The 24,238-nt window shown below is 52.4% G+C and overlaps 10 protein-coding genes across 10 annotated transcripts; 3 read left to right on the forward strand and 7 right to left on the reverse strand.

Moving 5' to 3' along the window:
- Window positions 1-448: 448 nt before the first annotated feature.
- On the reverse strand, window positions 449-1,570 carry M436DRAFT_57893 (uncharacterized protein; the record flags this gene model as incomplete). The annotated part of the gene is made up of 1 exon (XM_013567351.1): window positions 449-1,570. A coding segment is annotated over one exon (1,122 nt), but the record flags the coding sequence as incomplete, so codon positions are not given.
- Window positions 1,571-3,135: 1,565 nt separating this feature from the next.
- Window positions 3,136-3,550, reverse strand: M436DRAFT_67971 (uncharacterized protein; the record flags this gene model as incomplete). The annotated part of the gene is made up of 2 exons (XM_013567383.1): window positions 3,136-3,453; window positions 3,506-3,550. The coding sequence occupies 2 exons, from the start codon at window positions 3,548-3,550 to the stop codon at window positions 3,136-3,138; spliced, it is 363 nt and encodes a 120-aa protein (XP_013422837.1).
- Window positions 3,551-4,532: 982 nt separating this feature from the next.
- On the reverse strand, window positions 4,533-6,172 carry M436DRAFT_76762 (amino acid transporter; the record flags this gene model as incomplete). The annotated part of the gene is made up of 2 exons (XM_013567410.1): window positions 4,533-5,949; window positions 6,000-6,172. The coding sequence occupies 2 exons, from the start codon at window positions 6,170-6,172 to the stop codon at window positions 4,533-4,535; spliced, it is 1,590 nt and encodes a 529-aa protein (XP_013422864.1).
- A 1,237-nt stretch (window positions 6,173-7,409) lies between these two features.
- M436DRAFT_76763 (uncharacterized protein) lies at window positions 7,410-9,156 on the reverse strand (the record flags this gene model as incomplete). Its single annotated transcript, XM_013567411.1, has 2 exons — window positions 7,410-8,487; window positions 8,540-9,156. 2 exons carry the CDS (start codon window positions 9,154-9,156, stop codon window positions 7,410-7,412), a joined length of 1,695 nt encoding a protein of 564 aa, XP_013422865.1.
- Window positions 9,157-10,844: 1,688 nt separating this feature from the next.
- Window positions 10,845-13,262, reverse strand: M436DRAFT_57993 (NADH-quinone oxidoreductase; the record flags this gene model as incomplete). Its single annotated transcript, XM_013567370.1, has 4 exons — window positions 10,845-12,563; window positions 12,623-13,005; window positions 13,064-13,087; window positions 13,145-13,262. The coding sequence occupies 4 exons, from the start codon at window positions 13,260-13,262 to the stop codon at window positions 10,845-10,847; spliced, it is 2,244 nt and encodes a 747-aa protein (XP_013422824.1).
- Window positions 13,263-13,610: 348 nt separating this feature from the next.
- M436DRAFT_76765 (Cse1-domain-containing protein) lies at window positions 13,611-16,611 on the forward strand (the record flags this gene model as incomplete). Its single annotated transcript, XM_013567412.1, has 3 exons — window positions 13,611-13,680; window positions 13,738-14,219; window positions 14,272-16,611. The coding sequence occupies 3 exons, from the start codon at window positions 13,611-13,613 to the stop codon at window positions 16,609-16,611; spliced, it is 2,892 nt and encodes a 963-aa protein (XP_013422866.1).
- Window positions 16,612-17,803: 1,192 nt separating this feature from the next.
- On the forward strand, window positions 17,804-18,933 carry M436DRAFT_76766 (uncharacterized protein; the record flags this gene model as incomplete). The annotated part of the gene is made up of 3 exons (XM_013567413.1): window positions 17,804-18,292; window positions 18,356-18,760; window positions 18,820-18,933. 3 exons carry the CDS (start codon window positions 17,804-17,806, stop codon window positions 18,931-18,933), a joined length of 1,008 nt encoding a protein of 335 aa, XP_013422867.1.
- Window positions 18,934-19,038: 105 nt separating this feature from the next.
- Window positions 19,039-20,117, reverse strand: M436DRAFT_76767 (Mg-dependent DNase; the record flags this gene model as incomplete). Its single annotated transcript, XM_013567414.1, has 2 exons — window positions 19,039-19,950; window positions 20,043-20,117. 2 exons carry the CDS (start codon window positions 20,115-20,117, stop codon window positions 19,039-19,041), a joined length of 987 nt encoding a protein of 328 aa, XP_013422868.1.
- A 521-nt stretch (window positions 20,118-20,638) lies between these two features.
- M436DRAFT_86230 (uncharacterized protein) lies at window positions 20,639-21,050 on the reverse strand (the record flags this gene model as incomplete). The annotated part of the gene is made up of 2 exons (XM_013567415.1): window positions 20,639-20,928; window positions 21,014-21,050. The coding sequence occupies 2 exons, from the start codon at window positions 21,048-21,050 to the stop codon at window positions 20,639-20,641; spliced, it is 327 nt and encodes a 108-aa protein (XP_013422869.1).
- Window positions 21,051-22,294: 1,244 nt separating this feature from the next.
- On the forward strand, window positions 22,295-23,998 carry M436DRAFT_67979 (uncharacterized protein; the record flags this gene model as incomplete). Its single annotated transcript, XM_013567384.1, has 1 exon — window positions 22,295-23,998. The coding sequence occupies one exon, from the start codon at window positions 22,295-22,297 to the stop codon at window positions 23,996-23,998; it is 1,704 nt and encodes a 567-aa protein (XP_013422838.1).
- Window positions 23,999-24,238: the final 240 nt, after the last annotated feature.

Genomic DNA, 24,238 nt, shown 5'->3' on the forward strand with positions numbered 1-24,238 from the left:
TTCTTCTGCATATGCACGCGGCAAAATGGTTCACCACGGTTGGGTGCATGCGAGTCGGGAGGTCACGATTGCTTTGTCCAAGCGAAGAACACCAGGTCATTTGATTCGGTGTCACCATGTCACTCGCGGCATGCTTCGTGCTTGACCGAGGAGTCTAGAATTATAATGTCACAAGTCGGACGCGCGTTCTGCGGTCTGCTGGCAGCTGCACAAGCGGGTCAAGATGGATAAGTGGTCTGAAGACTCATCTATTCGAATGTAATATAGGTCTATACTCTAGACAAGATGCAACGCAATCATTAGGCAAAACTGCAAACAACGCTAGAACGCTCGACGAGAACAGAAAATCTCTCCAATGCATCAGGGGCAGAAGTGGCGACTTTGATACAACCTCAGCCAACCAGGAAAAAGACGTGGGTGCAGATAATCGATGGTAAAGCCTGATGGCTCAAACCTTTGCGTATCGACAATCCGGACTGCTGCAAGCTTCATGCCTCTGGTTCAACCAGTCATAAACATGCCTGTGATCCCCCTCTTTCTCCCACGAGCCCAGCAGCACAAGCAACGGCTCATCGCCCTCATACTGATATCCCGGAGCTTTGCGCTGTCTCGCGACCTCAAGCGTCTCATGAATGGTATCCCACACAAAGCCCGCCGTCAATGGCTTTCCATCTTGTGACTCGCAACGGATCAGGTAACTCCAATAGTACAGCTCAATACGCGTTGGTGCTGGGTTCGAAAAGTACATGTTGCGCCAGCTTGCGTCGGGCGCAGAGCGTTCGCCGAGGAGGTAGAAAGGATCGTTTTCGGAGATTTTGAAGGCGAGCATGTGCTTCTTTTGGCGGTCTTGGAGATCGCGGAAGAGGACTGGGTGGCTGAAGTAGTCGTCTGGGGATTGATTGGTGGTTTCGAGGTGGCGGGAGAGGGATTGTTGGTCGGCGCGAGCTTGTTTTGCGGCTTGTTGCTTCTGTCGTCGTTGGTCGCAGGAGAAAGAATTGTGCAGGATGTGTTTCTTGAGTGTTGGTGTGATGAAGGGGTTTGTCTCTGCGCCGCAGGTGCGCTCCTCTTCTTGATGACCACAAAAACAGGGTCGCTTTTGCTCCGAGTCGCGTGCCAGGAACAAACGCTTCTGCAGGCGAGCAGATGCATCGATCATGCCTTTGAAGCTGCGGCACGTCCTTGATGTTGTCATGATAGTGCGGATGCTGTCTCGTTGCATAGCAGCCTCATCGCCGGACCAAGGCAATTGCATCAAGATGTGTTCGAAAAGGTCAAAGTTGTTCAATGTCTTGGATGCAGCAGATTCGGTGGTCTCGGCGGAGAGGATGTTGGCAGTCTCTGTGGGTCGTCGTTTGAGCTGTGCTTCGGGAGCAATGACACTGCTTCGTCGTCGTGACAATTCTTTGCGGATGCTCGACGAGATTTCGCTTCGCACGTCTTCGGCGGCGGCGTGGCCTAGGCTCATCGACACCTTGGAGATGCGTCGCCTCTTGCCTTTGTAGGCGGTCTGGTAGTCGTGGTCATCGTGACCCTCGGGAATAGTACTGATCATGTTTGGGCGAGTGATAGGAATGATTGTGAGTGTGAAGGCCGTGTCGTGGTCAGGTATAAGGCAAAACAAACAGTGAAGCAAGGGATAGGTATAGTGGGAGGGATAAGAGAAGAAGAAAAGAAAGATCAATCGAAACAACAAAACCCCTACCCTTCACGTCCGGAATATCCGTTTGCTACGCCTCTCTGGGCCATGACCGGCTGCCTACCCCATGCAAAACCATCACGGTGAACCCGAGCGGGCAAAAAAAGACGATGGGGGAAGCTCCAACGGTCGATCATGTTATGGGGGCGCCACGTCGAGACCACCAACAAACACGCGCGTCCGAGCGTCTGTTTCCCTTCGGCACCGGATCTTGCTTCCATAAACAGTATATGACCAAATCGATCATATTCCCACCTTACATCTCGAAAGACAGCAGCTTTGTACATACAGGCACCACAATTGCATTGGCTGTCAATCTCATGATAAGGAGACAGAAACACCAAGCACCAGCCAAAAGTGGTATGGCTTGCTGCAGACAGTCACGTCATGGTATCTGTGTCAATTCCGTTGGAATCCTTCTGGAAGATCACAAAAAGGCACACGACAAGCACATGTCATGATAGACACATGCATGTGGCAAAGGCATAAACGAGACGAAAAGAGTATACGAACTAAGATAAACTTCCCTCCAATCGTATCTTTTGCAGACCAATTGCACTCTTTCTCCTCAACTCTGCTTTTCCGTCGCGTGCAGCGACGTGAACGAGAAGGCAGAACGGTCGGTGAGCACAAGAGACGATATACAGACTTGCATCGCCTGGCTGGCCTGTTTGCTGGCGTCGGCGGCGGCGGCGGCGGTGTCGGCAAAACCGGGCTTGGTAGATCTCTCCCAGGGTCTGGTCTCGAATAGACTTTTCGACTCTTCGATCAGCGCAAAAGTCTCCTTGTACAGCAGTTGATTCGAACGATCATCAGGTCCGGTGAGACCCCTTTCTTGTTGATCTACCTCTTGCGTTCAATGGTGCAACTCGCCTGTTTCTGTTGATCTTCCGCGAGGAGGTGAGTGATGATGAATTGTTGGCTGATGTCATTATCCGGGCTTGCCTATCTGCGGTATGTACTATGCAGTAGGAGATACAGGTATTAAGCTACGAGACAAGTGCATTGCGATATTGCAGAAATGTTATGTAGATGTCTTCAAGGTGATGACCAGCCTCTTCTCAACCTCCTGTCAGATTCGCATCTTCGGAGGCAGTACGAGCACATTGAGGCTCTTGTAGGTAGCTGCGACAGCTGAGTGAGGCTGGTATACCATCCTTGGATGCAGCCTTATCTAATGGCTTGGTATCAGACCCTGTGATGCCCTGAGCCACTCGTCGAAATGACTATACCGCACTCTGGGAAACGAGCTCGTGAGCTCGACAATTACTCGCCCGAGGACTTCTCAGCCATTGTTCGCTTCATTGAAGCCTTGGAGCGGCGATGCATCGCCGTGCGTAAGCTTGGGCGTGCAACAGCACGCTCCCCATCTGTACCCCTTGTAGGCCTGGTGTATACCCTACTCTTTATACCCTCTGTTTCCCTATTCAACTCTGATTTCATCTCCCATGCCCATCATCCTCACTCTCCCTAGGCGCAACCACAGTCCCCCTCCACAACCTCCCCCTGTCCTCCTCATAATTCAGCATCCCTGACTCTTCGTCTTCCTCTCCCTCCTCCTCATCCCAATGCTCTTCCTTTCTAAACCTTTTCGCTATCTTCCAGACTCCCATCTTGACGTTGTTTTTTGCCCGTCGCGCGAGATCGGAGACTGTATCGATGGGGAGGTTTTGTTGTTGAGAGCGCCAGAAGGGGAGGATGAGGTAGCTGATGCTGAGGTAGAGGGTGAGGGATATCGAGAAGGGGAGGAGGAGGGGCTGTGAGGAGCGTTAGTGGAGAGGAGTGAAGAAAGAGGCCAAGGGAGCTTACGAGAATTGTCGAGTGCAGGGGTGATGATGATGATGACGGTGACATGGTGGTGTTTCTGGATCTCTCGCCTGTTGCTTCTTGCGACTTGTAGTTTCTCGTTGTCGCTCGCGAAGCGTGTATCCTTGAAATCGCTCGAGCTTGGATAGCGGTGGCAAAGGGTCCAAGTCTGAGCAGTATCGCACGTCCGAATTCCTCAAGTCCGCTCAAAGTCCAGTCAAAGTGGTGTCCAAAAAATGTCGCAAGTAGTCTCGCAGACCAAGCAAAAAGCCAAGGGTGACGAACACGCGGCTCTCTAATGATATAATCGAACCCTCCCGTCTGTATCCGAGCACGCTGAGCGAAAACGGCTATAAAGGCAACGAAACGTGGGGAAAATGAATAGATACAGTGACGACGACGACTCTGCGGAAAAAGCAAGACACAAAAGTCACAGGAAACGAGATGGAGGCAAGAAAAGTCAAGGGGGATAGAGAAAGGTCGAGAGCTTTGACGAGACTCCAAAACCCTACTCATCTCAGCTCACGCTCATCTCACTTTCAAGGTCAGTCGCGTCTTCTACCTAGCTGAGATGAGATGCAAAAGGCGCCACTACGGATAACGGACCTGCCGACGCGGCGCGGCAGGCGGTAAGCGGCAAGCAGGAGCAAAGCTCGTTCGGCAGACCTGCCCGTTCCAAGATCTTTTGAGATCCAGGGTCTCGACCGACTCTTGACACGCCCAACATGAATCTGCGCGTGTCCATACGCTATGGATCCACGAAAGCTATCCTTCATATCAGCTCTCGTGGCGTCCCCTGAGTGTCTCTCTTATCATTTTCACGGGCTCTCAATAGGTGCAAGATCAAATGTGTGTTGTAGGTGCAAGTGGCAGCTATTACTGACCTTATCTTGCTTGTGTTATTTCACGATGCGCCCTGATATATGGGCCATATCCCAGCCGGACTGAGTCTTCCTACCATAGGAAGAGCCAAAGAGGTTTGTTCGCGTCCTTTGACAGCGATCCGATATGTGAGATCCTCTGTACTGTACTAGACACGCTTGACTCTGCGCCAGTCAACCACAGCAGTACCATCCGCCAACTTCACATGCTCGGCTTCAAGGCTATACCTTCCAATCCACGGCAGCAACACACGCCAAACAACCCAATAGAGGACGGATACCGTCAGCACAACGATGCCAACAACAGGATACAACCAATACGGCAGACTCGTATCTCCCTTTCCACCCGGCGGCCTCAAGAATGGCGCAACCATCAAAAAGGCCTGCACAACCATGTAGAATGCAGCGACAGGCAGCCAACAGCGGAAAGGGCGTGGAATATCGGGCTCGGAATAACGAAGCCAGAAGAATCCAACCACGACCAGGAAATTGACGATTGAGCCTGGGTAGCCTTCGACGTCCAGAATAAAGTTGTAGGCATCTCCAAAGGGGATCGCCACGATCACAATCGCACTCGGGATCCAATGAAGCAGCAAGCCTGCGCCGGGCGCCCCTGACGGCCATCCAGACGCCCAGAACCTCGGGAATGGAATCACACCTTCTTTGGCGAGTTCTTGGTTCACTCTAGCTTGGGCAAAAGTGACGGTCATGACGTTTCCAAACGCCGAGAAGGCAATAAGCACGCTGATTGCTCTTTCGGCCGCGAGACCAAAAACTTGGTGCATGAAGAAGCCGGCTACAGTCAGTCCGCTCTTGGCCACTTGTTTCGGTGTGCCGGCGGCAAAGTAAGAGATGTTTGCCATCATGTAGAGTATACCGCAGACGGTCAAACTCAGGGGTCCAGCAATCTTCAGCGTGCGAACGGGGTTTTTGACTTCGTTGAGGACGTAAGCCGCGTTGCTCCATCCAGCATACGAGTTCAAGACCTTGAACAGCGCAGTCGCCCAGAGATAGCCACTGGACGTCGTTCCAGCAAAGGCATCCTGGAAGCTTGCAGTCGGATGCGGGATACGGCCTTTGGTGGCTCCACCCAGCACAGCCCACCCAGCGACAACGATGAACACCAGGACTCCGACCTTGATGACGACCAGTGCATTCATACCCCTCACAGCCCATCGTGGGATGACAGTATGAGCAGCACAAATCACCGTAACCACCGCCAGCGCAATCCCCCTCTTCTCCCACTCGCTCGCCGTCTTACCCGCAGCTTTGATCACATACGTCGCAAACACAATACACCCTGACGCTGTAAAGCCCAACAGAATAGCCTGCCAAGCAAAGAACGTGGTAGCCAGGAGTTTGGGTCTTCGGTACGCAGCTTCCAGGTATACTTTTTCGCCGCCGGAGCGCGGGATCATGCAGCCGAGTTCGAGCCAGATGAAGAGACCGGACATACATGACGCGAGGCCCAGCAGCCAGAGCATGAATGCTGCGCCCACGCTGCCGACGCTGGAAACTACCGAGGATGGGGTGGAGAAGATGCCGGTGCCGATGATGCGGCCGATGCTGGAGGCATGTCAGCGAAAAGGGAATCAAGCGATGGTTGAGTCTATTACATCAAAGCCACCGTCGACCATAATCCCAGATGACGGCCTAGACCACCTGCTTCTGCTTCGCCAGGAAAGAGTTCGCCGACTTTGGGCTCGGTATCACTGCCGCGCAGGTCTTGGTCTGACGGCGACCGAGCAGCTGCCGTGTTGGTGTGGAACTCGCCCTTGAGTTCGGCCATGGCTTCTGTATGGTGGGCGTTTACGAAAGAGGAGACACAACAAGCTTCCGAGGACAAGAGCAAACACACAAGCTTCGAAAAAATGCTTGGAAAGGATAAAAGGCTTGGTGCATCTATGCAGGGTCAGGCCAAGAACAGCATCTTATATACTCCTTGCATATGGTGTTCATCGCCAGGGCTTGCATCCTTCTGAAGCTTGTGTTGATAGTCTGGCATGATGCCATAGCGAAACACAGAGTCGTTATTGGATGTGCCCTTGCAACTACAGGGCAATCATTGGTTTAGACTCGAGAGTTTTCGGCGTGAGGATTATAGTACGCGTATACATGCTCATACCTCGCATGTGTGTGCCACTCTGACGAACAACGCCGCAGATATGGCGCAATATTGCGATTGTTGGTAAAAGCCTTTCCCTTCACAATCGATAAACGACTGTAGACACACATCCGGGAATAAACAATATCGAAAGTATAAGAAAGGATAGATACAAGGATAGCGGTATATCAAAGCCGTGGTAAAAATTGCATGCATGGTAGCTAATGATGCTTCTTACCTCCTTCCTGTATGCAAATGGTTCGTAACGCGTATAGTTCTTAATAAGACGCCTATTTAGGAAGTTAAGACACGTTAGATTGTTCTCACTCACATACGTCTTCTTTGCTGATGAGAGAAGATCTCGCGTTGTCAAATTGATAAAATGTCCGCTTTGATACCCTTTCGTAGCTACAGTATGTGGTGGAAGCCAACAACTTTCCAGGCCGCATAGAGAGGCTGCTTGGAGATGAAAGAGAGACCAGACTAGCCCTGATTCGGAAAATGCTTGAATGTGGTGGGGAACACCCTGACTCTGCAAACTCAAGGCATCGTTTTCCTGCTATGCAGCACTTCTATGAACTCAAAGTAATTCACATCACATACTTGATAATCATCTAGATATATCCGAAGCACTTACGAATGATTTAAGTGTCTGCTGTGCATGTTGTCGCTTGTCGACGAGGGAACTCGAGTCTATGACATGAAACTTCACCGTCCAAGCGAGCATGTCAAGCTTGAGTCAAACTTGCGACAAAGTCACAAGAAGACAAATGATTGCGCAAAGGATACACAAAATCTACATTCATCTTTCCTAACCATCCTGGCTCGTTCCATCGCCTTCACAACTACATCCTGTACAGATTTCATACAGAATACATCCACCTATATCAAAACTCCACACACAATGCATCTTCTCCCCCCTCTAATCATCGTCCTGGCCAACACGTCTATACTTTCCACTACCCCCTGCATCTCCATCCTTGCCCTTCTTCACAAGCCCAGATATCCAACCTCCCAGACCTTCAGAGTCACTCTCTTTGCGGCTAAACATGGGTTTGCCGTTCTGCACATCCACAGCAGGGGGATCAATATCCAAGTCGGGGATGTTGGAGTCTTGGGGTGCGTCGCCGTCGCGGTCGAGATGCATGGAAGGTGCAGGACTGCGGCTGAAAAGCGATTCGGCTTCGGCGAGAGTTTGGGGTGAGGGGGCGATGGTGGAAGCGTCGCCGAAGATGCTGTTCATGTCTTCGAGGCGTACATTAGCTGTCTCTGGGAAACAGAAATACACCACAACGAATGAGACGGCGCAGAAGAATGCATGCATCAAGTACAGACGCCATTGAATGAGGTCCTGTAGGATGGGAGTGAGCTCTCCGACCAGCCAGTTGAAAGCCCAGTTGGACGCAGTAGACAGAGATGCACCCTTGGCACGGATGCTCAGAGGAAGAATCTCGGGTGGGTAGAGCCATGGAATGGGTCCCCACGAGGCACCGAATGCTGCGTTGTACAGTACGACGAAGATAACGACCATGCGCGGCGTGAGGTGTATATCGATGTAGATGAAGTACGAGATGGCCGAGAGGGAGATGATCATGGCCACAGCGCCCCACATGAGGATGGGACGACGGCCGAGGCGATCAACTAGGTACCATGGAGGGATTGTGGAGGCCAGGTAGGTAAGACCGTTGATACCAGTCATGAGAATAGCATCGCGTCCAACCCATCCAGCTTGCTCAAAGACCAGAGGAGCGTAGTAGGAGATGACGTTGATGCCGTTGAGTTGGGCGAGCGCTTGGGCAGACATGGCGATAAAGACACGCTTGTAGTAGCGCTTGAACATGTCCTTGTAGCTGCGCTCGCCCTCTTGACGCTGCAGCAGCACGTTCATCTTGATTTCGCGGTACTCGTCGCGCGCTTTTTGGTTGTGGATGTCGCCCTTGCCGTAGAGGTTGGCAATAACGACAATGCCCTCCTCGTCGTGGTCGTTATCGAGCAGCCATCTTCACGAGACTGTCAGTATTGGTCACAGATAGCACGAAGAGCGAGACTTGCCTGGGAGATTCGCAGATCAAGAAAGAACCGAGGATGAGCAACGAGCCCATGACACACTGCATGAACAAAGGAAGTCTCCAACTCCAGTCATTGTGGATGAATGAGCAGAAGTAGTCAACCCAGACACTCGACGCATAACCAACAATGTTGCCCGAAAACTCGATACACGCGAGCTTTCCACGGTTGTGAGGCGGTGAAATTTCAGACTGGTACACAGGCACAATGGTCGAAAGCGCACCAACACCCAGACCGGCAATGATACGACCGAGCATCATCATAGGCATGCCAGTTGCAAATGTCTGGAAAGCACCGCCAATGACAAAAATGACAGCTCCGTAGAGAATGGTGCGCCTACGACCAAGGATGTCGCCAATACGACCAACTCCCAGAGAAGATATGAAAGCGCCGACCTCGAGAATAGCAACCATAGTGCCAATCTCTGCTCTTGTTGGCTGGTTGAAGTAGCTCTTGAAGTAGGTACCGGTGATGATACCGCTCATGACACCTTGGTCGTAACCAAACAGGAAGACACCTAACGAGACAAAGACCGAGGTGAAGTAGATGAGCTTCTTGCCGTGAAGGCCATGCATGCGCGAGGGACCGTCATTGGGAGCCATGATGAAGGCGATGATGCGTTCGGCTTGGGAGATTTGGCGCGGTGGGGGATTGGGGATGGGAATGTCGTTCTTGCTGATTGCTCCCTCTTTGGTGCCGCTCTGATAGCGTACGTGCTTGTTCTTATTACGGCGACTACTGGGGCTCTGGTGCTGGGGGTTGAGAGCGGCGCGTAGGGGGTCGTCTTCGTTGTCGAACTGGTCAACCAAGTCACCCGTGTCGCTCCAGAGACTAAAGTCGCTATGGGCAGAGTCGGACGAGCGCCGGTGCCGGTGACCGTCAGAGTATCGCTTCTCGTCAAAGGAATCAGCGCTGCGAGTGTTGGCCAAGTGCCGTGATGACGACGAAAGAGTGTGCAATGGAATGTTAGCTGGTTTTGAAATTTTGGCGGTGATGGGGTCGCTCGATCTCTCCCTGCCTAGCGGTCGAGGCAGGAGGAAGAACGAGGAAGATGTTCAAAGGGTGCTAGGACGAATTGAGGCCCACACGTGCGGATACCACAAGACTTGCTCGATAGCTCCGTCTACCAAGTTTGACACGAGTATCGACAGCTTTGCCCAACAGACGACGGGCGAATCGGCTCAAAGACTGATAAGGAACCAATGACGTCGCTGAGATCAACAGAAAACCTGCAGCTCACGATGGCTGGATATAGTAAGCGAAAGAAATCAGGCCGGAAAATGGCGGTAAGAGGATAGGACGACGTATGATTTGATCCGGGTAGAGGAGCGAGACAGAAAGCGTTCCTTTTGCGTGTCCTCAGTTGGTTCAATCATCCTTTGCCATGCGTCGCGGCTCCCCCTTGAACCTGGACGATTGTCGATCCCTCTCCCTGATTATCCGGTGCCGACCATTTTCTACCCTGCCATCGACCCCGTTTCTGCATGCTGTAAAAGACGAGAAACACCACTCATTCTCTGCCTTACTGTTCCCTCTACCACTCCAGACTTTCGAAGAACAGAAAGACAGTCCACAAGCCATCAATGTCCTCGAGTCGGAATGAGCTTGGTCCCTGGCGCCTCCGCAACCTGAAGCGAGAACCCGTCAACTGACACGCCCGTGCGTCCGTCTCTGACTCCATCCCCCACGTCTCAGAGGCTTGGGACAGGGCACCAGGGGAGATAGAACGAGCTTCGAGTTTGAACAAGAGTCACATGCTTGTAATCTCAACTGACTGCCTTGCTAGCATGAAACCTGACAGCTCCGTTGACTGACATGTATCTCTGTGCCAACATCGGAGGAAGCGGGCAATGTCATCTGCTCGCTGCCATCTGACTGACCGCCAAGTGGGCTTCAACCATTGCGACAACAATGACAATGAAGAGACCATAGTGTCAATATGTACAACATTCCCATGACCGCGACTATGCTAAACGAATAAAAGTAAACAAATGGAAATAAAAGAAGCATATCGAATACAGTGAGAAAACGCCCATGTTCGCCGGTCTTTGGAGGGCTATGTTTGTGAATAGAAAACCCCCTCTCGTCTTTCCTTTATGCAGAGAACCCTCTCTCCTTAGTGACAATCCTGCTTTCTTCTTCTGCCTCAGCCACTTCGGGTATATCCTCGGATTCTCGGGTATATCCCTCTTCCAGATTCTTCGTCCCCCACCACTCCGGACTCGGCTTTGTGTGTTCGTAAGAGCTCCGTCTTTGTGTAATTATCATCTACAGCAAAAGTGGTCGTGGCTTATGCGCTGGCGACAGCGTTGGGTCCGTAGTGTACTTGAGCATCGGGCTCACCGGGAGCCATGAAGTTGGTCTTTGCGTTGCCCTGAGCCTTTGATGCTGAGCAACGAGCCATGGTAGGTGAAGATCTTGAGATGGCGTTGGTGAAGAAGAAGTCGGCGATGGGCTTCTTGAGGGCGGTGCCGGTGACCTTGGCACCCTGGTTGGCCTCAACAAGCTGGACCTTGGAGAGAGCGGCGACTTCTTGCGAAGTAGGCTCGGCAACATCGTAGGCGGAAAGGGCAGGCGAGATCTCGTTCATGCGGTCGCGGAGCATCTCAATGTCGTCGTAGGGGAGAGTGACGTTGAGAGCCTCAGAAACAGCACGGAGAATCTTCCAGTCCACACGAGCGGCACCGTAGACACCACAGGCGGCGCGGCCCATCTGGGTACGGCCTTCGGTGTTGACGTAAGTTCCGCTCTTCTCTGTGTAAGTGGCACCAGGGAGAATGACATCGGCAAGCTGAGCACCTTTGTCACCATGCGAACCCTGGTAAATGACGAAGGCGTCCTTGGGAATGTCGGCAGCCTCAATCTCGTCGGCACCAAGAAGCCAGACCATCTTGGGGTGGACCTCGGCGGTGGCGGGGTTGGGGACACCCCAGCCAATCTCGTAGGCACCAGTACGGGCAGCAGCACGCTGGAGAACGTTGTATCCGTTCCACTCTTTGGTGGCAAAGTTGGCCTTGTTCTCCCCAATGAACTTACCAACAGTCTCGAAGATGGCCTTGGCGTCAGCGTGTTCAGCGACAGCGCTACCAACAATGATCATGGGGCGCTCAGCGTTCTTTAGCTTCTCGGCGAAAGGTCCAGATAGAGCAGACTTGAGGGCGTTGGCATCGGCACCCAGGTTCTCGTACTCGAAGGTGGACTCAAAGTCCTCACCAACAAGACCGACCTCAAGGTCAGAGCGGATCCATTGCTTGCGAATGCGAGCGTTCAAGACAGCAGCCTCGTGGCGGGGGTTGGTTCCGACAAGGAGGATGGCGTCTGCCTCTTCGACACCGGTGATCTTGGAGTTGAAGACGAAGTTGGCACGGACGTCAACACCGTGAGCCAGAGGAGAGCTGCCCTGGGGCTGGTCAAGGGCCAAGTTCTCGGAGCCGAGGCGGTTGGCCAGGTCCTTTGCGGCGACAAGCGACTCAGTGTCCATGGTGTGGCCAGCAACAATCTTGAACTCGTCACCCTTGGGCTGGAGCTGCTTGAACTTCTCCGAGATCTCGACCAGGACGTTCTCCCAGGTGGCGGGCTTGAAGGTGGAACCCTCGCGGATGAGGGGGGTGGTAAGACGCTGGGTGCTGAGACCATCACAAGCGAAACGGGATCTGTCGTCAATCCATTCCTCGTTGACGTCGTCGTTCAGACGGGGGACAATGCGCATGACCTGGAGACCTCTGCTGTCAACACGGATGTTGGAACCCAGACCGTCCATGACATCAACAGTCTCGGTGTGCTTGAGCTCCCAAGGACGGGCACGGAAGGCGTAGGGCTTGGAGGTGAGGGCACCGACGGGGCAGAGATCGATGACGTTTCCAGACAATTCGGTGTCGAGGGCGGTCTCGAGGTAAGTGCCAATCTGCATGTCGTTGCCACGGCCAGTAGAACCAAGTTCGGGGGCACCAGCGACGTCGTTGGCGAAACGGATGCAGCGAGTACAGTGAATGCAGCGGTTCATCGAAGTCTGGAGGAAGCTGGTCAGCGGATGCCAGACTTATTGCAGATATGGGCATGTTTAGGCACCTTGACGAGAGGACCAATGTTCTTGTCCTCGACGGCACGCTTGCCACCGAGCTCGTGGAAGCGGCCACGGTCGCCGCCGTATCTCATGCTCTGGTCCTGGAGATCACACTCGCCACCCTGGTCGCAGATGGGGCAGTCCAGGGGGTGGTTGGCCAGCAGGAATTCCATGACACCCTCACGGGCCTTGTGGACGAGAGGAGAGTCGGTCTTGACGACCATACCGGGCTGGACAGGCCATGCGCAAGAGGCAACGGGCTTGGGGGCGCGCTCGACCTCGACGAGACACATACGACAGTTACCGGCGATCATGAGCTTCTCGTGGTAGCAGTAGCGGGGGACGGTGGAGCCGGCCTTCTCGCAGGCCTGGATGAGGGCGGAGCCGGCTGGGAGGAGTGTGTCAGACGGGGCGACCATGTAAGGCGAGAACTGGTGGAGGCATACCTTCTATTGAGACCTTCTTGCCATCTGGATGCGCGTGTCAGTCAATTGCTATCGGAGAGAGCTGCAGGTGGTAGGTGATACCGATTGTGAGCTCGACCTCGGCGGGACGAGGGGCGGACGAGGTGAAGGCGCGGGTGGCATTGATCGAGGCCAACCTCTGGGAGCGCGGCAGACTGCGCAATAGTTGTTGGCGCATCATGTTGTGTGGTGCCGTGTGGTGTGGATGGTATCGAGCAGAGAGGGCGAGTGTCGACAGCGACTTCGCATCGAGCGGCGTCAAGTTTCCGTTCCGCTGACAGCATCGCCTCTGATTGGCTCCGCGTTGGTAAGCGGGGATTGCCGATGCATTTCCATCCTTATTTCTTTTTATTTTTCTCTCGATTGTACTGATTAGATGCAAGAGACTTGGCGCGCGGGGAGGTGTATAAACAGTGAGCTCGGACGTTCTCATTGTTGATTGCAGCCAAAGTTTTGTCGCCTGCTCGTTGCATCTACCACTTTTCGGCCTCTTCATTCCTTTTCCTTTGGCTCAGCGACCATCTTGACCATGTCGGCCGATCTCTCAACGATCGCCAACCTGCTGCAGGCCAGTCTTGATCCCCGCCAGAACAAGCAAGGCAAGTCTCTTTCAAAAACACTCATCATCATCGTCATGAACTGACCAGACCCAACAGCCGAACAGGCCATTCGCCAGGAAGAGGCAAAGCCTCAGTTCTCCCTCGCCCTGCTCCAGATTGTCGCCTCAGACTCATATCCCAACACGACACGGTTGGCGGCCGCTCTCTTCTTCAAAAACTTCATCCGCCGCAGCTGGACCGACGAGGATGGCAACTACAAGCTCCCCCAGGACGAGGTCACGGCCATCAAGCGTGAGGTTATTGGCCTCATGATCTCGGTGCCCAACACCATCCAGACTCAGCTGGGCGAGGCCATCAGCGTCATCGCAGATTCAGACTTCTGGGAGCGCTGGGACACGCTGGTCGACGACCTTGTGTCCCGCTTCACCCCCGACAACCCAAAGGTCAACAATGGTGTCCTGCAGGTCGCACACTCCATCTTCCGCCGCTGGCGCCCGCTCTTCCGCACAGATGACCTCTTCACCGAGATCAACCACGTCTTGTCAAAGTTCTGCGAGCCCTACCTCGCCCTGCTGCAGGTAAGACCCCTCTGCACATCGAGTCTTGGAATCACACTGACACCCTTCGCAGAGCACAGATCAGCAAATCGCCGCAAACCAGAACAACAAGGAGCTCCTCACCCAGCACTTCACCACGCTCAACCTCAGCGTCAAGCTGTTCAACGACCTTTCCTGCCAAGATCTGCCCCCGGTCTTCGAAGACAACCTTGGCTCCATCAGTGCTCTGCTCATGAAGTATTTGAGCTACGACAACCCTCTCCTCCACACCGACGACGAGTCTGAGGCTGGTCTCCTAGAGTACAACAAGGCTGCCATCTTCGAGGCATTGATTCTCTACGTTCAGAAATATGAGGATGCTTTCGGACCATATCTGGGCCAGTTCGTCGAGAGCTCATGGACCCTCTTGACCACTATCGGTCCTGAGACCAAGTACGACATCCTGGTCAGCAAGGCTCTGCAGTTCTTGACTTCGGTCACCAAGATCAACCAATACGCCCAGAGCTTCAGCAACCAAGAAATCTTGGGCCAGGTCGTCGAGAAGGTCATTCTGCCAAACTTGTCTCTGCGCGAGTCGGATGTTGAAATGTTTGAGGACGAGCCGATCGAGTTCATCCGCCGTGATCTGGAAGGATCTGACAGCGACACGCGCAGAAGAGCGGCCACCGACTTCCTCCGCCAGCTGGTCGAGCAGTTCGAGAAGCTCGTCACCGACGTTGTTTCGCAGTACATTTCGCACTATCTGGCCGACTATGAAAAGAGCAAGAGCGATAACTGGAAGTCGAAGGATACTGCCGTCTACCTCTTCACCTCGATCGCTGCCAAGGGCGTGCCCACCGCTGCTCGTGGTGTTCAGACAACAAACCCCAACGTCGACGTTATCGACTTCTTCCAAAAGAACATCGCCGTCGATCTCACCTCGGCCGACACTGAGGCCATTCTCAAGGTTGACGCCATCAAGTATCTCTACCTGTTCCGCAGTCAGCTTACCCAGGATCAATGGCAAGCTGCCTTCCCTCTCCTGGTCCAGTGTCTTGGCAACGAGAACTACGTCGTACATTCTTATGCCGCCATTGCTGTTGAGCGTGTTCTCTACATGACCGATGACAAGCGCCAGCCTATCATCCCCAGAGAGACCCTCCAGTCACTCAGCAAGGACCTTCTTCAACATCTTTTCCTTCTCATGACCAAGGACTCCAAGGCTGAGAAGATTCAGGAAAACGAGTTCTTGATCAAGTGTGTGATGCGTGTTCTTATCGTTATTCGTGAGGGTGTCTTGCCCATCCTCGACATGGTACTCACCAACCTCATCAACATTGTCAAGGTCATTCGCCACAACCCCAGCAACCCTCGCTTCTACTACTACCACTTTGAGAGCATTGGTGCTCTTGTTCGCTTCGCCGCCCCTACACAGTCTGCCAAGCTTGAGGCCGCTCTTTACGATCCCTTCGCTGAGATTCTGGCCAACGATGTCCAGGAATTCCAGCCCTACGTTTTCCAGGTCTTCGCTGCACTCCTCGAGGCAAACCCCTCGGGTACATTGCCCGACTACTACCAGAGCTTGCTTGGCCCTATCCTTACCCTCGACATGTACAACTCTCGCGGCAACGTCCCGGCTCTTGTCCGTCTCCTCTCATCCATGATTCCCCGCGCCGCCGAGCAAATCGCTGCCAACAACCAGATCGAGCCGATTCTGGTCATCTTCCAGAAGCTCATCTCTTCAAAGGCAAACGAGTCACTGGGCTTCGACTTGCTCGAGGCCATCTGTGGCAGCCTTCCTGTCGCTGCTCTGCAAAACTACCTGACTACCATCGTCCAGCTGCTCATGACTCGTCTATCCAACTCCAAGACCGAGAACTTCACCATCCGCTTTGTTCGCTTCTACCACTTCTTCTCAGCACGCGATGACAAGGGTCTTGGTCCCGATCTTTTCATCAACGTCACCGACCAGGTTCAGCAAAATGTCTTCACTCCCATGTACCTGCAGATCATCCTCCCTGATACACAGAAGTTGTCACGACCGTTCGACCGCAAGACTGCTGTCGTTTCGCTCACTCACACCCTCGCTAACAGCCAGGCCTTTGTTGATCGTTACGGCAAGAAGGGCTGGGGTTTCACATGCGAAGCATTGCTCAAGCTTCTCATCAACCCTCCGCTTCCGCAATCTGCTGATGACCTGATCATTGAAGACCGCGATGTGGAAGACGTTGGCTTTGGTGTTGGCTTCACCGCCTTGAACACTTGCAAGCCTGTTCCTAGAGATCCTTTCCCCGAGGTTCAAGACGTCAAGCAGTGGGTCGGTCAGTACCTTCGCGAAGCCGACACCAAGACTGGTGGCCGTATCGCAGCTGCTGTGTCTGAGAAGCTTGGTCCCGACGCTCAGGCAGCCCTGAGCAGTGTTATGCAAGGATAGGAACCTCTACCAGCAGGTGATATTTAATCTCCGCCACAGTCAACAAACAAGCGCAATGCTCTGGAGGCTTTTGGCGCAGTACTTGAACCACATTAGGACTCTGGGACAGACTCTTCCAGCCCTGAGAGGTTTTCAGGTTCTCCGAGCGGCGACGAAACGTAGGATCGACCAAATGCCTACTACCGTCACCGGATTCAGCAGTCTGACACCTGTGACGCTGGGTATGTTTGCAGGTATTCTGGTCCGTGCGGAGATATCGGAGTGATAAGGTCAACTTTCGTTCCAGCTCGCAGAAAGGAAGAAAAAAGCTTAGAAGCATCTCCCCCATTGCACCTCCCCTCGTTTATGCATTTAGCTACATAAACGCCCTTTTCGTATTGTATCTCTATCTTATCGTCAAAAATCAATCTGATGTCTAAAATCGAACTTCTTGCCTGCCTCTCATCATAGCCACAAGTGTACTTTGGGCAGTCAATGTTCATACACTGGGTAGGGATGTAGGGATATTGCATTACGACGTGATACAGGTCTGTACAAGTCTCGAGATACAATCCTCCGAGTTGCGGTCGTCCCGCAGCCACGACTATTGGCCATGTCCGACTGGCAAAAGCAAAGATCGCGTTCACCTTTGTTCTCTCTACATCAAACCGTGTCACACTCGATCTTTCTCGGTATCGCACACAACAGCTGTGGTTTTGAATAGTGCCCTAGCTTCATCAGTGTGTAACGACACACAGAAGGAGCGTAACCGATCAAATCGCAAGCTCGCGAACACGCGGCGGGTCGTGTCGCCAAAAAGCTTGCTTTGGCGATCCTGCAATGTAGATCGTTCACAGACCACGAGGTGTGCTCACCGCATACAGCACGACCTCCCTTGACCAATTGTCTCGACGCGTGCCTGACTATCAAAGCCGTCGAGTTCTTGCCTTCCTGAATGGAATAAGCCACCTTTCTGACACTCCAGTGCTTGGCCTTGTAAGTGACATGTGTGTAAGTCCGTAGCCCTAGGTCTGTATATTGTGAGGGGTAGAACGATATTGGTTTCGATTGTACACTTGGCGAGCCCTATACTCGAAGTCCAATCGAGCCCATCGCGAAACAATATAAAGGTAGACATGGAGACGATACAAATACCTCCGAACCGTCATTCTTCATTCCTGCAGTCGCTCGTTCTTGAAAGCACACAGCAATAATGCCTCTGTCTCTCGTTTCCACCGCTCTCGCTTTGCTCTCCATCACACCCGCTCTCGCAGCACCAACCAACAACCTCTTCAAACGTGCTGCCCTTCCAGCTTACGCACTAACCTACGCACCTTACACCTACCTCCAAAGCGGCGAAGCATGGTTTCCCTCCGACGTCTCCACTCACCTCAAACACATGTCGGTCGAATCCAACTTCAAAAATGTATCTACAACCGTCTCGCTGAAAACTCTCAACACCTTCCCATCCTCGGATTACCTCACCAGCTACGATAATGTGGAGACCAATCCTGCTTGGTTGACCAGTGGATATGGCAAGCCAAACTCGAAGGGATATAGTGCTGCTCCTGCTACCATCATTGCTGTTGAAAAGAATGGCTTTGTGGATGTGTTCTATTTCTACTTTTACAGCTATAACCATGGCAGTCTGGTTTTGGGCAGCAGGGTCGACAACCACGTTGGAGATTGGGAACACAGTATGGTAATTAAAATCCCCTGCTTCCATCAGCTCCGAAGACGTGCAAAGCTGACGAGGAGAAACCAGATCCGTTTCTCCACCGCAGGCGTGCCTCAAAACGTCTACTACTCAGCCCACAGCAGCGGCACCGCATACACCTACTCTGCCGTCCAAAAAGTTGGCGTCAGACCAGTGGTCTACTCAGCAGCTGGCAGTCATGCCAATTACGCTACCGCGGGCACCCAAGAGATATATCCCATCATTGGTGATATCGTCACTGACACCACTGATGCGGGAACCTACTGGGATGTGACTCAGAACTACCGCGGTTACTATTACACCAATGCCACTGGCGTTGTCACTAATGCAGGTGGTGTGGATGTGGGTGGTATTGAGCAGGCTTCCGAAACTGTGGATTGGTTGTACTGGAGCGGTATGTGGGGTGATGAACAGTATCCTACCAGTGACAGCCGTCAGAACTGTGCGCTTGGTGTAAGTTTTGCTTCGAGAGCGAGAAATGAGGGGAAGACTACTTGCTGATGATTGAACAGATTGACGATCTTTGCCACTATCAATCCGGTCCCACTGGCCCTTTGACCAAGAATCTGGGACGTACGGCTGTTTGCCAGAAGGAAGATGGATGTACGGTCAAGACTTCGCTTTGAAGCATGCCATTCAACATTCTTCTGGCGAGGGACACAGTCACTGATCGCCACATCACTGACGCACGACTCTTTCTTTCTCGGGTCCCCATTCCAATTCGTCTTTCTTCAAAGCCAGAACATGCTTCTACTGTTTTCCCAAGCTGCCTTTGCCACTTCCTCAACTTTGCACCCCTTTAGCCCAGCAACGATGAATGCAACCTGAGCAATACAACAACTCTCGTTCCTCTCCTTGATCATATACCCTTCCTGCCACTTATCCTTCTTTTTGCTGCCTGGCAGAGCTGGCGCATTGACCAGATACCTCTTCGCTACTTCGGAATTTGCTTGTATGATTCCCCATGGCGCATCGGTCTCCAGTTGTAGTCTGTCCAGAGGAACAGCAGCGACCATCTCGAGGGATCCGCGGTCTTTGAAGCTGAACCCGTTGACTGAGATGTCCAATCCCAGAGAAACCAGTTTTTGCATCTGTTGCGTGGTGCCCACAAATGAGTGCACCAAGCCCCCTTTCGGCAACCTTTCAGCATACTCCTCGATGACAGCCACGAAATCGTCAAAAGCAGCTCTACAGTGCAAGAACAGAGGTAATTCCCACTGCTGCTCGACATACAGATCAAGCTGGTCTTTGAAACAGCGGAGTTGTGTTTCTTTGTCCGCCAGTTCGCAATGGTCGTAATCCAGCCCTAGCTCTCCATACGCGGCTACCAATCCTTTATCAGATTGCGTCAACTCATTTATTCGCTTTGTCATTGCTGCGAAATACTCTTGACCATTACTTCCTTCTGCGTAAGGCTCCGAGGCATGATAAGGGTGCACTCCGATGGTTGTACTGCATTGTTGCGATCTGGACCTCGCAATCTCGGCATTGGAAGAAATATCCGTACTTGACATGCCCGTAAGCAAAACTTTGTTGACGGAAGCAGAGGTAGCGCGATCGAGTGTGGAGGTGAAATCAGGAGTGTGGTATTGTTTGTTGCGGTAGATGCCTGCGAATTCTTCTGCTGTGGCTGTTACGGCGACCTGTTGGCAGCCGATGTAAGTTTATGATTTGAAGATGATAGGAAGATGGAGTGAATGGATGTAGGAGGATATTAATATAGAACTGGGCTTACATCTGCATATATCAAGTCTTCTGTTGGTTTTGGAGGAGCGGCTTGGGGGAAGCCTTGGAGTAGAGAGTCTCCCATAATTTTGAATTTTTGTGTCTTCTTTGGCTATTGGGGATTTTCGAGGTATGCAAGGCCAGATTCTTATATAGCGCGACTGCAGCAGTCGATGTATCACAAGTCAGTGGTAGGGCGTGGAGGAAGAAGAAGGAAAGTCGTATGGCTCAATCCGATGGCGGATAGAAGCTGGAAGAGGTTCGGGCCGAAGTCGGATGAAGCTGAGAGTGGCACTGCCGCTTTGGCTCCGACTTTGAGCTTCATCTTCTTGGGACTGAACGACTGACTAGACTTTCTGGAAGTACCGAGAAAAATGCTGGTGAACAGAAGGGTTTGGAAAGGTTTCTTTCGACAAGACTAGGAGATAAATTTTGGAAGACTATCAAGAAAGGTAAAATTGAACGAAGTGAAAGCGCAAACACTGCCATTATCCTGCCTTTGGCAAAGGCTGAAAGTTCATCTGGTCATAATCTTCATTGGCCACCCTTCCTTCAGAGCGGCTTTCCAACATCTTACCGTACTCGATCTATGCGATTGGTCATTGCTCACACGTCCTGGCCAGCGGTGGCAACAATGGCACCGACGGGGGGAGCAAGACCACCAAGACCGAGAGAGGTAAGGAGAGCAGCAACCTCAGGAGAGAGATCCTCGAGGAGACCGGGAGCCTGACGCTTCTTGAGGTCCTCGCCAAGGGTGTCGACGACATCAGATTCCGGCGGTGGTAAGGATGCCGCCAACAGGAGGAGCCAGGCCACCAAGATCCAGGGATGTGAGGAGTGCAACAGAGCAAAGATGTGAGTGGCACCGTGGTATGTGCAAAGGAGCAATATTTGATCTGTTAGTAACACATATGTCCTGATAATCAACGTGTTTGTAACGTCTCTCCCACCACAATCGGCAACACGCATCGGAAGACTCACCGGGGAACACTTCCGAAATTATAGTCGTCAGGCTCATGGTAGTAACACAAACAGTTATCGATATCGACTCCTGCTCCTTTTCTTGTGACTTCTCTAGAACTCGTGGCTGTCATCTCTGGTAACAACTCGATCGGTTGCGGTCCCATCATACCACGCTTCGCTGCGTTGAGTTGTACGGTTCGCGCACAGAATCAATTTTTCGAAACGCAAAAGCTCCGCAATCCAGCTGTACGCAGCACTTCATTACCTATAGTGAGATACAAGAATCAAGGTACGAATGGACGCCAATTTCAATGTTTTCGTATCTCTAAGTATGCTCTGACTATATCGTGCAACTTTGCCGAAAACGTTCCTGTGGCAAGCGATGTTAGGAGGGATGATTGGAGGCTCGAGATTCTCATTTCCCCAGCGCTTCGCACGTCTGGATCACAGAGGCAATAAAACCATGTCGTGGATGTTGTCCCTAGACGCGTAACAGCGAATGCTTGCGACGATTGGAACATCCGAGATTGTTCATAATATGGTTGGTTGTTCTTGAAGCTCGATGATGTTACGCGTCAATTGATCTGGCCCGTTGTTGCAGCCTTCGGTTCGTAGGACAGCATTCCACGTCCCGGCAGTGACTATTGACTCGATTGGCATCACCTTGCGCGTTCATTCACGTAATGGAGACAGCAGGTGTCCGAATGATGGTATCGAAATCGTCATTCGACAGATGGCATGTGCGATTAGCTGGCGCAATCGTTGGGCAGTCTGTCGCATCGAGCTCCAAGTGGCCTGGACTAGTACCAATGTGGACAGTGGTGTCTTTCAATAGGCTCGCGGCACAGGGCCGATCGCACTTGCAGGCGTTGGTATCTCGGCTATCATTGCTCCTCATGCCGACAAAACGACAGCTATAGGCGGTCAAGACCGTAATCCTTCGTCAAGTCTTGAACTTTCCCACCTATCTTGGGCTTTGAGGCTTGTCTGTGGCGGTCATTAGGCTGGATATGACAAGCTTGCGCTCCCGCAGGCAATCCTGCATACCAGGAATGGGAATACAAAGCGACTGCTCTTAGGGTCAGCTTCCCCAGCTCGGTCAGCTTTGTCTTGTTCTGCTTCAGCTCTACGCACCCTCATCTGTACCTCGACTAGATCCAGGTACCATTCCTCAGCTCTACCTGGCACTGCGTAACAAGCCGGTCTAGTCAGGATACCCCGCCATTTTGCGATCGGTTGGCAGAATCGCACGACTCGAAAGTACTAGCTGCCGGATGCGCTGGCGTCGAATCGCGCACCATGGTCAACGCCGGAAGGTCCCATGCCTGCATCACCTGCAAGAGACGGAAAATCAAATGCGACGAAACAAAACCCACTTGCTCACGATGTATCAAAGCATCGCTCCACTGCATATGGGTAAAGCCTGTCAAGGCACCCGACATCCGATTTGTAGACATGACACAGACGGTTGCTGCGCATCATGTAGGCGCCGAATTGCAGCGCAAGTTACGGGTCGCGACAGCACCGCCCAAGCCCCTGGTAGTGGACAGGGAAACTCAAGCAGTCAACTTCTTCCACCGTCACTACATGATAGACCCAAAACAAGACGGCGCACCCAATGCTGGACTCTTCGGCCTTTTCATGCCAGCATTCTCGACTGAATCCCAAGACTCGTCCGCTGCCATGGCCGTCTCTGCGCTCGCCATGTCAGTATACTCAAGATGGCGCATGGGTGGCATGACAGAAAAGAGAGTAGCAAAAGTCCTAGGCCAGGCCATCTGGAAGTTATCCAACGATATCCAGGTGGAAGATAAAAGAAAGAACGACATCACTCTGTTGGCGACCCTCACCCTGCAGTTCCACTCTAGCTTTGAATCGTTGTTTGATTCGAGCAAAGCCACTATCGTGCATCATCTGGGCGCTCTGGCGTTGGTGAGAGGTTTCGGTCCTCCAGAATCTTGGTCGCATCTGGCCAACCAATTCGTGGCGTACATACTTCATGTTGAGGTCGCAGCAGCCATTCGTGAGCATCGTAGAGTCAATGCTGAGCTATGTTACTGGAGCTCCGCCATCAACCCTGCATCCATGGAGGCCGATATCCAGTTCGATATCCTTGGTATCAGAGTCGCAGACGTCCAGTTCCGAGCGGACTGCATTCTGGGGACGCCTGAAATTAATTCTGATCTGGCATTACCATCTCCAGCGCTAACAACCCTATTAAGTGATATTCAGGAGCTCGATGCATGTCTTGTGCTTTGGGAAGACCGGGTCTCCCAGTCCTGGGGTCCATATAGCTGGACATCACAAGAGGTAGCATCTCCTCCAATACAAACATTCGAAGGAGCTTGCCATGTGTACACCTCGATTCGTTCTGCCAGGCTCATCAACATCTGGCGAAGTTATAGGTTGACTCTTTCATTGCTGGCTCTGCAGTTGATCAATCGACACGGAGAGCGATCCATCCTTGATGGCAATCAGTCAGAAACGACCAAAGACATGCTTGCGAAGCGTATTCAATGGCTCATTGACGGCTTTTGCGCGTCTGTGCCATTCTTCCTCGGCAACAGGACCAAGATCGGCACAGTGCTGGATTTTGACGACCCAAGCTGCAAATTTCCTACCTGTCATGACGCCCGCGAATTGAACGACATGAGACATCGAAAAGCTGATCTGAAAGGACTCGAGGCGAGCGCCGATCATGCCAGTCATGCCATCGCTCAAGGCGTTTGGCTCATCATGGGCAATTTGACACAGCTGGTAGCTTTCTTCCTGTTCACGGCGGGTCTCACGTCCGAGCTATCACTGAGGACGGGGCAACTTTCTTGGATATGTCAGCAGTATCTGCGGAATCTTTCATTACTTTCCCTAGACTGGACAACGGACAGGGGCCTGGAGCAAAAAGTTCTCACTGGCATAGGCCTACCACCAGAGGAGGTCCTGATTTCAGAGGCAAGAAGATGTGTCGAACGAGTCATGCAGGGTCTTAGAATGGTCGGGGATTGAGTTGAGATCACACTTGACCGCAGCAACTACGAGCCCAAGCTCAATGCGGCTTGTATTCACGAGGCTGATTGTTGAATCTCGACGAGACTAAGGTTTTCACTCTCACATTGCGGATCTGACATTGTTTTATCTTCTGGAGCCTTTCTTTCCCATCAAGAGGATATCGAAACAGCGCGTGTCACACGGATTCAGCTAGTTTCGAACGTCTACCTGCGGCCTTTCGTACGTACCACGAGATCG

The sequence above is a fragment of the Aureobasidium namibiae genome (genome assembly GCF_000721765.1).
Source record: "Aureobasidium namibiae CBS 147.97 unplaced genomic scaffold scaffold_26, whole genome shotgun sequence".
Taxonomy (NCBI): Eukaryota; Fungi; Ascomycota; class Dothideomycetes; order Dothideales; family Saccotheciaceae; genus Aureobasidium; species Aureobasidium namibiae.